Source organism: Aegilops tauschii, chromosome 3, assembly GCF_002575655.3.
Source record: "Aegilops tauschii subsp. strangulata cultivar AL8/78 chromosome 3, Aet v6.0, whole genome shotgun sequence".
Classification (NCBI taxonomy): Eukaryota; Viridiplantae; Streptophyta; class Magnoliopsida; order Poales; family Poaceae; genus Aegilops; species Aegilops tauschii.
Window position 1 is genome coordinate 314,429,923 of NC_053037.3, and position 17,276 is coordinate 314,447,198.

General features: G+C 41.2%; 1 protein-coding gene and 1 long non-coding RNA gene across 4 annotated transcripts; one reads left to right on the top strand and one right to left on the bottom strand.

Annotated features, from left to right (window-relative positions):
- Window positions 1-266: 266 nt before the first annotated feature.
- Window positions 267-11,458, top strand: LOC141042395 (uncharacterized). Of its 3 annotated transcripts, XR_012204969.1 has the most exons (8): window positions 267-532; window positions 666-815; window positions 1,730-1,773; window positions 1,901-2,044; window positions 6,319-6,402; window positions 6,560-7,730; window positions 9,620-9,701; window positions 11,084-11,458. It is a non-coding gene; the product is annotated as an uncharacterized lncRNA (long non-coding RNA). The 3 variants fall into 3 exon arrangements; XR_012204968.1 differs by having other exon boundaries at window positions 6,319-7,730; XR_012204970.1 differs by lacking the exon at window positions 6,319-6,402.
- On the bottom strand, window positions 2,051-6,321 carry LOC109770759 (uncharacterized; the record flags this gene model as incomplete). Its single annotated transcript, XM_073510454.1, has 1 exon — window positions 2,051-6,321. A coding segment is annotated over exon 1 (2,127 nt), but the record flags the coding sequence as incomplete, so codon positions are not given.
- Window positions 11,459-17,276: the final 5,818 nt, after the last annotated feature.

Below are 17,276 nucleotides of genomic sequence, written 5' to 3' on the forward strand. Positions count from 1 at the left end.
CTCCCTCCGTTCCTAAATATAAGTCTTTTATAGAGATTTGAATACAGACTACATACAGATGTATATATAGACATATCTTAGAGTATACATTCACTTATTTTGCTCTGTATATAGTTCATATTGGAATTTTTAAAAGATTTATATTTACGAACAGAGAGAATAGAAGCTTAGAAGTATTCTTTTATATGGAACTGTACGGCTATGTGTGAAGTTGATTCCATGCGTACTCTATTCTTAGACTGTACCAAAATATCGTCTAGAAAAAGACTGGACCAAAATATCGTCAAGAAACCGTGCTCCTTTTGTTCATTTTTTAGCACAGCCTTAATTTTGTAAATGGTCGAACCAAGAAGGCCTCTAGCGCAGCTCTTCTCCCCTGCTTTTCAGTGGCAGCACCAGCGCATGCGCTCGTCGCTGGCTCGGCTGCGTACCGCCGCCAACCATAGCTTCAGCGGATGGAAGATGTATGCCGCAGCGTCTCTCCCGATCTCTTTTTCTGAATGGATTTGAGGGAGCCTTCAGCCCTTCACAGGTAAAATCCCTAATTTTCGTGCATCTCACATGAGGTAAATGTCATCCCAGATTAGTAATTGTTGGGTAAAATCTCCATGCCACAACCACGCTCAAGATTTAGTAAAGAAGATATTTAAATCTCCTTGCTGCAGGAACGTTTTCTTGGATCTGATAGAAAAGAGATTGAGAATTGGGGACTATTCATTAGAGGGATTAGAGTTGGTATCGTGATCTTCTGGATGTGGTATGAGAGAGATGATGGTATATTCAGTAGAGTTGACATCCATTGCCAAATGAAAAAGGTACGATCTGTATTTTTTGCTCTCAGAAATTACTTCTAAGTTTATAGAAATATTAATGTAGAAAGAACTTATGTGTACAAACATGATAGAGTTAGTTCACGGATACAGAACCGATGAACAAAAATTTATATATTTTATTGAAAGATTAAAGATCCATATGTACGCATACATTTATTCGCTTGAGGAGGCTAATGCCTATGTTTTTAGAGACACAAATTGAGGAGATTTGGGGAATCGGAAACTATTCGTGAGAGAGATGTGAGTGTTAGATTGTGAGAGATTAGTAATGGCTATTTAGGGGAATTAATCGGTGAACTTTCTATAGAACGTTTTTAAAAGATTTGGATTTTGAGATTAACCGTGAATATATTTTAGTTGTGGGTCGTGGCTATAATGTGGGAGATTACGAAAAGCTTATTGTAGGTGGAATCCATTAGTGATTTCATTGTTTCATCTGCTGCGATATTTTTTGTGTTAAAAATATTCAAGGATAAATAACTAATTTTAAATTTAATATTTTAAAGAAAGATCAAACATATATATCTATGGATTAATAACTATTTAAAAATTCAATATGCCAACCAAGTAAATGTGTTGTTCAAAATGTATGGTAAGGTTGTCTGTGACTATGTAATTATACATGAATTGTCTAATGACTTGAGGAACTGCACTATCAATTAAAAAATCTCTTTGTAAACAATATTCTTTGCGACATCTTCGGTTGGACACTCTTCGTCATCAATCAGCACCTTCAATCCTTCCTTGTTTGTCACTCTTGATAGTGCCACATATAGTTGTCCATGGCAGAACACTTGCTTAGGCAAATATATGCCTACCTTGTTTAAGGACTGACCTTGGCTCTTGTTTATTGTCATTGCGAAGCACACTGATAATGGATATTGCCTTCTTTTCAGCACGAATGGCCATTTTGAGTCGCTTGGTGACATGATGATTCGAGGTATGTATACCTTATCGCCGACATGTGTTCCTGTGATTATTTGTGTCTCGATGTATTTGTTTCCAAGTTGTGTAATTGTCATTCTTGTACCGTTGCATAAGCCTGCTGCTTGGTTGATGTTGCGTAGGAGCATGACCGGCAAACCCACCTTCAGTTTTAACTTATGGTCTGGTATTCCTGGGGACGTTAAGGTGTTGAGGAACTCAGTAGGCTGCATGTTCATCATGATGTTGGTATTTGTCGTTGCCTTGCACACTGTGTCCAGGCTTAGGTATGTCACCTCTTCACCTTGTATTTGGCTCATTATGTGGTCATTTATCTCCTTGACTGTATCATTTCTTGGACATAGTATTGCTCTTTCTTCTAGGTAATCCCGCTCACGGTATTTTTGCAGCAAATTTGGGTATATGCTTTTGACGATTTGTTTACGATTTTCTCCTTTCTCTAGCAGTAGGTCTTTTGGTATTTTTATCCAATCCTCTCCTTCATCTGATGTTGTTTTCCCATCGCCAATCTGTAGTATCCACTCTGCAAATTCAGCAACCTTTTGCTTTTGTATTGGATCATCTGACAGACACTTCAGCCGCATGTTTTGTGTTAACTCAAATATTTCAAAGTGTTTCCACAGATATGACCTTTTGATTGAAGCATTTACTATCTGCTCTCTCCTTCCTTTGGTTATAACTGGCAGGATTTGTCTGAAGTCGCCTCCTAGTATAACTGTCATCCCACCAAATGGCTTTTCATCGCTGTTTTCATTAGTGAACCTTAGAATATCTCTAAGGCTTTTGTCTAGTGCCTCGAAGCAGTGTTTGTTTGCCATAGGAGCCTCGTCCCACAATATAAGTGAGGTCTTCTTTAGCAGTTCAGCCAAATGCGAGCCTTGTTTTATTTCACACGTTGATTCTTCAGTGATATTAAGTGGAAAACGGAACCTTGAGTGTGCCGTTCTTCCACCTTGGAGAAGCAACGCTGCAATGCCACATGATGCTACCGCAAGCACTATCTTCCCCTCTGATCTTAGCTTTGTCGTTATTGCTTTCCATAGATAGGTTTTTCCTGTGCCACCGTACCCTTCGACAAATATCTGCTTTCCTAGGCCTTTGTCGACTGACTCCATTATTGCATCATAGGCCGTTTTCTGGTCTTGGTTAAGATTGTTTAGTATGATTTTGTGCTCATCCTTGAGTTTGTCCATGTCGTAGTTGACCTCTTCGTTTATTAGTCTGTTCCCAAGTTCTTCTAGCTCTGCGGCATTTGGTAGTTCTATGTCTGGATAGTCCTTTAGTGACTTTCCTACTTGCCTCATCAGTTTTTCTATCTCAATCAGACCATATGCTTTCTTCTGTGTGTTTGTAAGCCGAAGTGTTGGAAAGTTTAGAATAGTCCTTCTTTTGTATTGCATATCTTCACACAACGCCTCCCATGTTGAATCCCACAATACCTTTGGGTTTGTGACTTCGCAGTGGGACAATATGGTGGTGAATAACTGACGCAGTCGTGTTCCGGATGCCCAACTTGATGCTTCATTGATACAGTCAATCCACTCGGTGTCATCATCGAGAAATCCGAGGGCTTGGCATGCTGATTTGTATGTTGGGTGAATGACTCCATCAACGGTCCTAATGTCCTCAAATGATGTGCATCCTTTCTTGGTGTTTAGAAGCATCCTCATATGATATCTCTCGCCACTTGCGGGATGTGCATAGTAGATTCTTCCAATTGCATAGTCCCTTTTTCGCTTCTGCCAACATTTTGTTTCGCTTTTCCATACAAACTTTGTAGGGAAGTCTGCGTAAGTCAATCTTTTTCCTAGCTCGTATATTTTATTTGCCTCCATCCACTGAGTGAACTTGGTCATTTTAGATCCGTCCCTTGTTACTATCTTTTCAAGATCAGTGGAGTCTGGAAAAATGACTTGTTGCTCATTTTCAAGATGGAAAGGTAGCCTCTCAACTGCTGGATTGCGATACTGAAGATCAAACTGAAATATCCTCCAGCATGCTTCTGATGTTGATATGTATCTCATCTCTAGGTATTTCTTGATCTCGTCAGTTTCGTTTGCCGTGCCCCTTTCCTTGAGCAAGGCTGTAACATGGTCGTCATCTTTATGGATATACTTAAATAGGTACTTGATTGATCTGGACCTATTGCACCACTCGACATTTATGTGAGCTTGATACTTGACCAGAAGGTCCCGGTTGTATGGCACGACAAATCTGTTGTCGAGCATCACCCCTCCCTTTTTGATCTGCCTTCCGTCATCCCTCCTTTTATATACTGGAAATCCGTCCTCGTCAATGGTAGTGCTGACATTGTATCTTTTTGGGAAATGCTTGGTGCATCTATGGTCCACCATGCATGGTGAATTTTTCTTAGCCTCTCCACACGGGCCATGCATCATGAAGTTCTCAACAGCTTCAAATGCCTCTGGATCCTCATCCTTGTTTGGGATCTCAGCGCTTATTATTTTGTCGATTTGCGATGGTTCCGGGTACTTGTCTTTGTCCTTAAAAAATATTAGTATGTGGGCATGCGGGAGTCCTCTCTTCTGGAATTCTATTGTGTAGATGACTGCAGTTGATTAATGGTTTGTCAGATTTAGCTAAAATTGGAATGCATGTTACTAAAGAGCTAGAATCTGACGGAGTATAAGATGATGCATGTTTCTAAAGAGCAAGAGTCTGACGGACTATAAGATGATGCAAGAAAGAGTAAAGATTGATAGTCAATGGGACTTACTTGCAACTGTTTCTCCAAAGTATTTCTTTTCTTTTATGTCTCTCATTAGCTCCTTTAGTTTGATCATAAATACTCTGTCCACAATATCTGGCCGATCGGCTGGCTTTTGGCCACCTCCCGCTTCATCTAGCATGTATTGGATCTCAGGCCACTTTGCGTTGCATGTGAATGTTATAAATAGGTCTGGGTATCCAGCCCAACGGCATATTGCAAAGGCATCTTGCAAATATTGTGCCTTGTTTCTTCTACCACCTGTAAAAGATGAAGGCACAATTATCCTCTTTCCAACTTGCTCTATTCTTGTGTCCCCTCGCTCAATCGCATCCTGCAATCCACTGTAAAGTTCAGTTCGTAGCTTTCCTTGATTGTGTCGGATCCAGTTTAGTCTATTTTGCTCGATACATGTGTATACATCCACCCAAAATTGCAGTGACAAATGCCCGGACTTGAGCAGTAACATTCCTTGATCAGGACGTTGTTGTAGGTAGAATGCATAGTAGTCCAACAACATTACGTATTTCCTGCTGTTTGTACCTCCTTTTGTTTTCTTGTAGGGTATCTCAAGTTTAAAACCGTCTTCTCCATATGGGAACAACAACGGATATTGCATGGACATGAATTTCGGGTGGATCTCTGATATCCTTTGTGGCTCCATATTTTTGTACTCAACAACAATGTCACGTCCTTCACTCTCTCCGGTTGGATCTCTTACTACCAATGCTGCAACTTCAGATGCGGATGGAAGGTTGTGTGTTCCGTTCCTTTTGCCTAGTATCCGAAGTGTGTAATCATGGTAGTCTCCTTCTTGGAATCTATCTCTTGCCATTCTGAATGTTTTTGCGAGGATGTTGTTGTCGTCGAGCATTATTTTCAGTTCTTTGACGATGTTGGGGTCCACTGTTGATTTATTATCATTGCGTCTTGATGCACTTATCTTGTTTTCCACCTCATTTTCGGTATTATATATGTATAGCTGTGCAAACCGAGGTTTGTCTGTACCTTGAGGCAAAAGAGTTCCGATATGGTGGTAGTTTTGTCCATGCAAACGAAAAACATAAGGTCCTTTGCGAGTGTTTATTTCCTTGTCCACAGCTCCTCCTATCGATGTGAATGAAAACATTGAGTTGTATGACCTTATATTTTCTTTGAAGTTTACCGAATCCTGCCCTTCACTTCTTAAGAGGTTTCTAAGGTATGGTGGAGGTCCTCTTAGTGGCGGCAGATCGATTTTCCCTTGTTTGCAGCATATTCCAAAAGAGGGTGTCGTAGTTCCTTTGTTTGAATTTAATCTTTCTTCACACCATAGCAATGCTTTGCAATATTGGCATTTGTATGTTGGCCTTCCGAAGTTCCATGGCTTTCTATTAGCACTTGTCGAGGTTCTGGTTCTGTTGTTGTCTCCAACATTGTCTCTAGTGTTGTTTTTGTTGGTTTCGCTTCTGGCACGCTTCAATTCCCTATCTTCTTCAGCATTAGCCTTTCTCAATCGTTTAGGAGCCTCTGTGTTTGCATTTCTTCTTCCCTCTGCAGTCCTTGTCCGCTTTGTACTCCTTGAGTTTAGAGGTTGTTCTTTCTTTCTTTTTGTCTGGTGAGCTGCTGGGTCTAACGTATGTTGGACTCTCATATCTGCAAATGTGATTTCGTCAGTGCGTATAGTCTTCTTAACATAGTATCATGTAATATGATTTATGTTGTACTCCCTCCGTAAAGAAATATAAGAGCGTTTAGATTACTAAAGTAGTGATCTAAACACTCTTATATGTCTCTACAGAGAGAGTACTTAATAGTGTTTTGCCTTTGCAGCATGCAAGTGCATTTGGTGATATAAGAGACTACTAATGGACATTGTCACATACAGTACATCTGGAGATTAATGTTGTTTATCTGGTAGGGAACTATAAATCAATAATTGTTCAACCGTGTTGCTCTTTTTGTAGCTTTCACATTATTATCATGGTAGTGTTAGGATGCATGAAAAAAAAGAGCTTTATAGTTCAGTATGAGAAGAGTTTTGACGCAATGTTGAGCTGAGATCAAAATGCAGGCACACACATGAAGAATTGCATGGGGATATTACCTGAGGCTGATGGTGCTGATGTTGTGTCTTCAGTTCGTTGGACGTTTCTTTGTGCCTTTGTTCGTTTGGGTGTCGCCGGCGTATATTGGATGCAAGTTGCTGAAGTTGTTGCCATACCTTCAATTTGTCGGCCGTCTCGTGTGTTTGATCTTCCCGACATCATGAAAAAGTAGCTATTGAGGAAGTGCATCATGGGTCATTTATGAATGTCTGTCTTGTAAAATTATGGTTGAATGATGATTATGTGATATAAGCAGAGGGATGAGTGTATGTGACTATACCTCTTGTTTGTTTTCTGAGACTATGACCTAGCAATTTGACTAATGTAGATCACCTGAGGACAAAGGTTCTATGAGAATATGTTGGCTGATAAGGAAGCTAAAATAATGCACAGATTAAAGAGAGGAAGATATATAATACCATGGAACCTTTGCCTGCTTAGTCGTCGAGTTGCTTCGAATTTGAGAAGACGGGTCAGTCGGCGATGAGGCTTGTTGTGCTAGTAGGACGTGATATGATGCACTTTATATAATGATATGGTTAGATGTTTTCCTAGGCGTGTAGGATTAGGAATCATGTAGTGAGTCAAAATCGGACAGTATAGTACGGATTGTCTTTAAAGGAAATTTAGCTTGAATAAATAGTAGTTTTTTTTGAGCAACGACTAATAGTTAGTCCTACACCAGCAACTTCTGATTAATGAGCTAATTTGGGCTTGTGCTTGACTGTCAGAAAGCTGTCTAGCGCCCCTAAAAATGTACTGTATTTTATTCGCACTTCAACTCTCCTGCTGCAGTGCTGTCCAAATAAAATAAAAAAATCGTTCCTGCTACGCCGCTTATTATCTTCTCACACTTCATATCAATGGATTATTCCTCTTCCACACAGTTCCTTCCAAAAGGATATTCTTCGGATGAGCAAATCGATTGCTTCCGGCGACCTGCTGGGCTAAGATTCTCACTGGATCCGCTCTTGCGCCAAGGATGCGGTGGCGCCGCCGGCGGCCGCACGGAGACGCCGGCACAGGCGAGCTTTCGCGAGGTGAACCAAGTAGCTATCGACCTGCGTGGAGCAGCGCGGCGCAGCAGGCACCAAGGAGCGGAACCTGGGTGCATCAGTGCGGCAAGTAGCAGTGCAGGTTTGGCCTTCAGCTATCTTGCCTAGTCAGTACCTAGTTCAGCTAGGTATGCGTCTGGCCCAAATACATTTTGTCTGCAAAATAATTTTAGTCGGATTTTTTGAGGGTTAGTGAGAAAAAAATTAAGCCTAAGTCTGTGAGTCCCCATCATATGCTTGTTCGTGATGTAATAATATACGCCCCGGATAAAAGCTCAATCCATCTTTCCGTCGTTTTAAATTTCATTGTGGCTTCATATGGAACAATTCGCAGTCGATGATTTTGATTAGTTTTTTTCATAGTATTCCAGATGGATTTCCAACTCAATCTTTTCAAATACTGTTGAGCATTTTTGTTCTCATATATTCTAGGCCATGCTAGTACATTGTAGTTTTAGCAAATGTTGCAGGCACATCAGAGCATTGACCAACCACACAAATGCAATGCTAAATTGATTAAGATCAAATGAATGTACTGGTCATTCTCTCTTCTGAATAGTATACAATACTTGAATTGTTTGAAAACAAAATGTCATATTGTTCATACAAATTGATCATATATAAAACACACTAAATATTCCAGTTCTCGGATACATTAAAATAATAGATATTGGATAAAGTACTGTCCCAAAAAAAATCTGGAAAAGGTCCTTCCTCTCTTGGGTCTTGTTTGGCGTACTTGATCTTTGAGTTGATGATTACATCGTCTTGATGCCATTAGTCTTTTTGGTCAAACTTCGTGTCATCCTTGTGGAGCCTTCATGTTCAACTTTTGTCTTTTTGTTTTTTGCATGAACACTTCTGGTGCTTTTGGGAACTGCCTTTTCTAATTTTTCAGATATACTATTTTCCACTTCTTCATCTTCGGAGTCTGATAATACAACAGATCTTCGCCTCCTTTTCCCACCATCGACACTCGTTGATGATTTTTGATGTTGATGCTCCTTCTGATGTACTGTACTCCCATTTCTTTTATCTTCTGGCTCCTCTTTCACAGGGACCAACTCACATATGTTTTTGCTAAGTTCACACTTGCTGATTTGTACCTGCAAAAATCACATAAATGGATGAATTAAGAGATGAATTTATGTAAAGAAAAGCTTGTACAGTGAAGTATACAATCACCTTTTTAACTGGCTCATTCGGTTTCTTTGTTTCTTGTTTTAACATGTTGTCCACTTCATCATCCATCAAATCCTGTTGAGCACAATGGATCAAGAATTGTAAATACTTGCTTCAATAGTTCCTTATAAAAGACTATAATAATTGGTGTTTAAATAGATTTGATAGTTTAATAGACCATTACCTCTTCAGCTTTATCCTCTAAGTATCGCTTCTCAAGCTTCTCATCAGGCACAAATATTTTCTTTACTGCATAGTTCTGCATGCCTAGAGTGAGGTTCTTATTGTTGAGTTTGAATCGAAAGATAAGTCTTTGTCCACATAATTCTTGTATAATCTTTGGGATTTCTTCAGATTTTCCATCTAAGGAATCCAACAGGAATGAGACAGATGTATTGAGCATTCTTTCAGCCTCTTCATCAAATAAAGTGCAACTTGTAGTAGCACTGTGATCACTAATTTGAAGCCGAATACGATACCTAGAATCACATTTCGTTAGTGTAACGCAAATGTGATAGTACATAATGATGGTCAAATCAAGAGAATATGCTTACCTAGGTGTTAAACCTTCTGGATACGTATCACAATTCTTGCAATAATAATTATGTGATTCTTTCGTAGCAATTTTGTTGCAAACATCGCATGACATGTACCACCATTGAATATTTTCTTGTAACCGATCAATTGTAGCTATTGTTGTGAACACAAAGTCCTGAAAGTTGATGAAGAAAATATAGCTCTTTAAAGAATATGCAGTCACTCATACAAATATGTCAAATACATCTGTAGGTATTGGAGGCTTCTACAATATCATGTCTTAGAAGAGTTCCGATTCATTACCTCATCTGTTGGGTTGTCGTGCCTAATTCCAGTAAGTTCTTTTAAGGTTATCCTTCTGTAAAACATTTGATCTTCCAGTGTCCCTTGAGTACTTTTATCTATCTCCATCATTTTTGGTAAAGTTTCTTTGGTGGAGTGGCTATAAAAAAAGTTCGTAAATGAAGATATATTATGAAATTCTATATGACCAGAACCTACAAATTGTGCTTAATACCTGCCACGAAGTTCCCAAGTCTCGGGTATATCTAGATTCGTATATAATCTTGTGGCGCCAGTTGACTTTAGGCACAAACCTATTTAATGAACAATAAATCGGTTAGATTTATTATTTTGGTATGAAAAAAAGACATGTAAACATATTCAACTTACCATTGAATTTTTGCACCATTGTTGAGGTAACAATAATAATTGTTTGATTGCCAATTACATCCTCACTAAATGATGAGCTAATCTTCCCCATAATGATACTCTGATTCTATCACCCCTGAATAATTCATTCCAAAGTAATTAATGGTAATAATAATATAAGTGGAAGAAAACAGCCTTTACCCTTTAGTGAAAAGTTGATACATGGATACACTTACTCTGGCATTAGAATTTCAATTTGACGTACATCTGCAGGTGTTTTCTTCTTTGTTATCCTTGATTCTATTGGCTTAATCTTGGTAAGCAACCCAATGGCATCTGCAAATTAGAAGATTAAAGACTTCAAAAATTAGAAAGTTATTCATTTGAGCTTATTAATACAACTACCAAGAAATGACATCAAATTTAAATTGTCCACTTGGAAGTAAGAATATGACTATCAACATACCTGAGCATTGTTGGTCTTTTTCTAGACGTTCTTGTAGGGTATCTTTGCTAGCAAACTCAAAGTAGTAATCTGGAAAATTATCCGATGAACCTTTCATCTCCTTTAATTTTGTGTTGTATAAAAAAGTAATTTTAATTTCATTGCTGACTGGTCGATATTTTGTCGAATCTACAACTTTAAAATTGCTAAAAGCATATATAGAACCCTCGTTGATCTTTGCTCTGTAAGTGTCTATTAGATTCTTCCAAATAGTAGCATGAACTGTATGGCCCTTCAAAATTTAATGAAAGAAAAATCTTAGTAGTAATTTTAACAATAAAACAATCCCCACTGTTAATTATGTGAAGAAAATACCTGCTCATCCATCAAGATCATATCGATGCTTATAAGTTCATCAGTCGAAGGATTGATCGAGTCCCACATTCTCATTACTTTGGCTTTAATATTCCATGTCTGTCCTCTTGTGGTTAACTCACTCAACTTCGTGTACGCCACAGAGACGTTGCCTTCAAAACAATTATAGAAGGAGTGGTTCATATGGTAATGCAATAATGAAATTTGGTTACAAAGAAGTGTTCTAACTAATGGTTAATGAACAGGAAAACATGGTGTTCATAAGGAGGTTGCAAAGACATGCAGGGATGGAAAGATGTAAATAGACCTCAAGATTTAAGCTATATATATTACCCAAACTTGATGTTTCTGTCGTTTCTTCTTCCGTCCTTCGATGTGCTGGGCGTCCCGACGTATGTCGCCCCTTCGATTTGTGTGGATATGTTATTGTGTGGATCTCCCTTCAATGGGTGTTCTGGCGTCTATTATTCCGTGGCTGTTCTGGGGTGTTTGCCCCAACCTTTATATTAGTCAAAGGTTGCTGGGTTTGAATTCTGTACGGACGACTGTCCGCTGTAAATTATTTTGTTTGCAATAGTACACGACCATATCCTTGACAATAGCAATCCGTTTCAGAGTCCTCCACGTGCAATAGTATATGTCCGTGTACACTTGCCTAATATTATATGCAATAGTATACGTCTGTTTCAGTTTTTTTTCAGGTGCAAAAAAATTCACGTGCTATAGTACACCTCGTGTGCACTTTCCTAATATCAACCCGTTTTACATCTTTTCTTAAAAATAAAACCGTTTTAGATCTTCACCGTTGATACATCTTAGCTTTTATGGTGCCAAATCATCACCGTTGGTTTTCTATCGTTTTAATTATATAATAGATTTGAAAATAAAGTTGTATTACGTTAAAATCCAACGAAATATTGCGCGTGCAACAAGTAATGAAATTAAAGTTTAAATTCTAAAAATAATATATTTTTAAACTAATTACACGTTTGGTGCATTTTTTTATAGTTACTGCCCAGTTATTATAATTATATCCCATTTATGATTTCTTAAAGTCCATTTTCTTGTTAAGCCTAATGCATACCTCCTAGGAAAGTTTGCAGTGGGGCGGAGAATAACAAGTTGACCCGGATATCGTGTACAACTGTCGGCCCAGTTGCATTGCTGATGTTGAAAAAAAAAAGGCCTGTGTAGTACAGTACAACCTAACATGGCTACTCAGCCCACATTCAGCGACGCCGGAAAGGCCCAAACAAGGCTTCTGTACAACTTTTTGAAGTCACTGAGCTCATTTAATAACTTAAGAAAAAAGTTAGATTACAGTTGAACCTAATTAAAAGCTGTCATGAGCAAAGAAATAATTCAACGGGTCCCACTTGTGCGTGTGTGCGTGTGTGCGCGCGCGCGCGTGTGTGTGTGAGAGAGAGAGACCCATCGGTCGATGCTCGTAAATACATCTTCCAGCCATATGCATTGCTGATGCTCAGTAAAAACTTATATAGTTGACACAATCATATAGAACATCATAGCACACCGAACTTGCATACAAAAATTTCACGCAGGCGGCACAATCAGGATGGAAGCAGTGGATCGCTACGGGTAGGGCTATGTTGAAACAAACGAACTCGTACATAACGGTTCATCGTCTTTATCAATGACAGGGAAATATCTTGAATGTTGTGCAAAGAAAACAGACATACAACACAATAAGTTCTGCTAGCACATTAAGTTGACGTACAACCCTTTCTAAAAAAAGTTCAGGTACAAAATTAGAACAGGTCACAATGAAATGTACTGGCACATCAGTGCTTCCTCGGAGTTAACTAGTATCTGACAAGATTCAGTTGTTACCTCAAATTAGAGCACATCCAGGCAACCAGCCCTGGCTCTTCTCCCAAAGAAGCAGTGGCCTCCGTCGCGCGATGGAGTAGGCCCTGTGCCATCCATCGTTCCGAGCAACACGGGGAAAGTCTGACGTTGACTCCTATAATGGACGTCGTCGACGGACCTGGCACTAGCGGCGGCGGCAGGACTTCGATTGATGGATTGACCACTTCTTCGACATGCACGAACACTCGATACAGGTACATCCCTAACGTGGTCCGCGACGGCCTTGGTGGCGACGAATAGTACAACCCCGGTTCCTGCACCGGTATCTCAACACCAATCACCTTCGGTATGGTGGACGACTTCTTCATCCATGCCATAACCGTCAGAGCCCAGCTGTCTGGAGGAACAAACATACTTATGAGCTCACCTCCAAGGTCGTTGATAAGCTCATTCATGGACTCGCTGTTCCAAGCACGTCGAGGCATGCCGTGGAAGGTAAGCTTTGTTAAAAACTCCAGCTCAGAGGACACCGAGCCCCATCCTGGGTGCCACCGATCAAAGCTCACCAGCGCGCCATCGCGGAACAAACGCCGGGAAGATTCGAACACACGACTGAAGTCGAAAGTTGTCCGGAACCTGACGAAGAAATCAGCCGGTGGCGGACAAACTTCGACGAGCAAGTCACTTATTTGGATGCCGTGCGCAATGCCAAGAGCTTTGACAAGGTCGTCCGGTGAGACGGGAGGCCGGTCGCCGTTGATGGTTACCATCAGCACTTTGCCGGCAAACTGATCGTCAAGCGCCTCCATGCCACTATTGAGCGACAGCATGCAGCGACCGAAGGCAGGATGGACCTCAGGATCTCCGGCTCGGAGATCCGCGTTGACCGGCGACATGATAGTGAGCTTGAGTACAGGGAGTACAGCAGGGGGATTTGGGGGAACTGGAGTAGGAATCGAGATTCCAGAGGTGGGGGAGGGCGGGAGATTGGGGATGAAAAGGTAGCTTGAATTTTGAACACACACCAATATGCTCTCGGCGCGCAAGTGCACGAAAACACCGGTGGCGCCCACATGTCGGCCTAAGAGTCCTTATTCTTTCTTTTTTGGAGAACCCGGCCTTTTTTTTGAGGATCTTTTGAGAGCCCGGCCTGAGAGTCATAATTGACCTGTTTGGCATTGCGTTACTACTCGGCCCATATTCAACGACACTTCACTGGCCCAAACAAGTGTACATCATCGAAAAGACACTGATCTCAAATTATATAACTTGAGAAAAGGGGATACACTCTGAACACTGGAGAATGGTGATGCCCTCATTTAGCCCACCAGTAGTTCGAGACAATAAACAGTTCGAAACAACGATATATACAACATTCAAACACTGACTAGTGACTACTACTGACATAAACAGCAAGACATGATAGTTCATAAGAAGTCTTGCTACACCACCAAAACGCACCCATCTGGAGCGCTCAGACTAGAATGACATTCTAAACAGAGCCAACTATTACATAGTAAGAGTGACATAGACGAGGATGACCAAATGACAAGGAATATGCATAACAAAAGAAAGAACTACCCATCCAAAACAAGCAGCAAAGACAACAAAGTCTTTCGAAGAGATGATCCAACACCATCATAATTTGCAGCCCCGCTTCAGCGACTAATGATCCGGAGACACCAGTACTCCACCCTTTCGACGCAACAGCCCAATTATCTATCAACCTGAAGGCTTGAACCACATCACTGCGTGTCGTAATTGAGACATCCAAGGATCAAAGTTAATCCGGATGCCTTTGTCATTCTCACCTTCTTTTGGCTGCAGGCTGTATCGTTGACAATCAGGGGAGTTTGCTCCCGAACTCCTAGGGCTCGCCGTGTAGACATAGTTTTCCATAGCAAACAGAGCCTCTCTGCCATCAAGGTCCTTGCCAACGGTGATCTCCTGGTTAATCGGATAATTGAGTCCGAGAAACAGAGAGTGTGAACCAAGGCTGTTTACCCGCCTCCAACTAAAAAATCCTGAAGGCCACAACAAGCTGGTATCCTACTCATAGACGTAACAGCCACTGTCCGGATACTCACGTATTTCACGATGCTTGTATACAGTGGGGTTTTTTGCAATATAACTTTTCCGGCTCATGTGTCCGAATGATCATCAGTCTTTTGCCGTCGTTTGATCGAGCGAGGAACCAGATGTGCTTCCCTGTTTTTGGCAAAGGTGGTGTGATTACAAAGGGCAGCAACTGTAGGGACACTGCATCATATAAAAAAGGACATGCATTGTTAATGTAAGATCAGCATTGTTCAGAGTATGAGTAGGATAATGCAAGAAACATCATTGATATGTCCCTGTTGGAACTGGGAGGAAAATACAGGGAAATGTATACTGGGTTCGAAAATATAGAAGTGCCATGTGTGGTTATACCCATGTTATCTCGCAATCGATTCTTCACAGGAAACTACCATGCCATGCATGTTATGGAATCATGTTTTGTCCTCACAAACAAATTCTTCAAGGTAACTAACAGACCATGCATTGTTATATACTCATGTTCTGTGGGCAAATTTTTTGTGAGGATATTATTCTAGCCATTGATTGCTGAAGGGCGAATATAGGTATGTACACATGGTAAGCATTACATGATTTCACTACTTCCAAATATAGAATTCTCCATATGCACATTTACTTCCCTAATGTATGGTTAGATGAAACCAACAGTGTGGTGCATGTTTCTACATCATGAAAATGAGGAAACTAACATGGCCATTGATACACACTCATATTTAGTAGTAGTACATAGATTACTGTAAAATAAGGAGAATATCCATATATTCCTAACCGTTTGGTTATTCAGGGGTACAAATTGGCTGTAATGACATGATCACAATCGCATGAATTAACTCATTCAAAATATAGCTGATTTACGACGTCTCTAATACATTGCCATAGTTCTACTCAAATTCTGCTCAAACAGGGATATGCCAATCATCACAAAAAGTTCAAATAGCGTCATGGCGTCATCATTAACATGAGACGGAAACAACTTACACACGCCGTCCCAGCAATACGTGGTGCCATCTGCTTTGTCGATCGCGTAGATGATGCCATTGTGTTCAATAGCATCACAGAAGTGTGTATCAGCTTTGACGATGATCCACTGCGAGCTGAGTTGTCTCCAGCTAAAGAAGGCACCGGCGTAAAGATAGGCGAGTCTGCGGTCAAACAAGGCAATTAGCTTGAAGTCTGCGTAATTCGTATGTCGTGTGGGCACTTGGCAGATTACAATCTTCTGCAAAACAAGGTCCGTCCAACTGACGTGGTAATCTAGATAACTAGGACCGCGATGGTAAAACTCTATATAATCCAACGGAGGAAGGATAATCTCATGGGAGGTCTAGAAGTTCACGAGCACCAACTTTTTACCGTCTTCTCTGAAGGCAGCCATCCAGTGGGAGTTCATGCCGACCCAGTACATACCTGTCAAGAAGTTTCGGGCGATGGTGACCAGATCGAAGTCGAGGGAAATGATGTACGACGACCCACTACATACCTGCAAAGAAGTTTCGGCTAATGGAGATCGGATTGAAGTCGAGGGGCATCATGTACGCCTCCGTATCATGGTGAGCCAATCTCGCAAGACCAGATAGCAGCAAGCAGGGTGTCTTGACAAGCTTTGGCCTCGCTTTGATGATGGCCGTGTGCATGCCCCTCGAGCATGCAGCCAGCCGCAGGGCGCTCAACATATCCATACACGAACAACAGAGGTCGAGGACGTCACTGGGGAGATTGCTCCAATCGCGGCTCATATGGATCCTGCGTGGTTCGTGTTCGGCCATGATGGAGTTTGGAAGGTGGGGTTTTGGCGGGCTTGATTTATGGGGGAGAAGGCTGTCGGTGCTGGAGCGGCTAGCGAGGGAATAGTGGTACTGGGGGAGGCGAGAGAGGCGAGGGTATGCGGGGGCACAGTGAGATAATGAAGAGTGACCTCAGGATCTCCGGCGAGACGGAGATGGAGATGGAGTGGTGCTAGGGGAGAGGGAGACGAGGCGAGGCATGCTATACAGCGGCGGTGACAGTGACTGCACAGTGCACAAGGTGAGGCTGACTTTGGTAACCCGGACACGCCTCCTGGACTGGTGTCACCTCGGGCGCAAGGTCTTGTCACTTCACTGTGAGGACCGGATGAATAATAGTATTTTGACCATCAAATGTACCACAGTTGTACTACTACTACTACTACTAGTAGGAGTAGTAGGAACATGAGCACACTCCCGTGCTAGCATGCCTCTGGGTTCACTTCATCCTCCAGCTATCATCCATATTGCGAGCAGAACCAAATTCTCGTGCATGCGGAAGCGCGAATAAGGACTTTTATTTTTTGAGGATAACCACACATTCCTTAACCGTAGTAGGAACATGAGTAGTACTCCCTCCGGTCCTCTTTTGTCTGCGCATAACTTTTTTCAGTATTTCTCTAATTAGTCTGCGTATATACCCTTTTGCATGCGCCCATTTCCCTCCATGCCCCGCATTCACAACATTAATTAGCGTACGCATGAGCAGCTGCAGCCAGAATCCAGCCAATAAACTGCAGCATGCAAG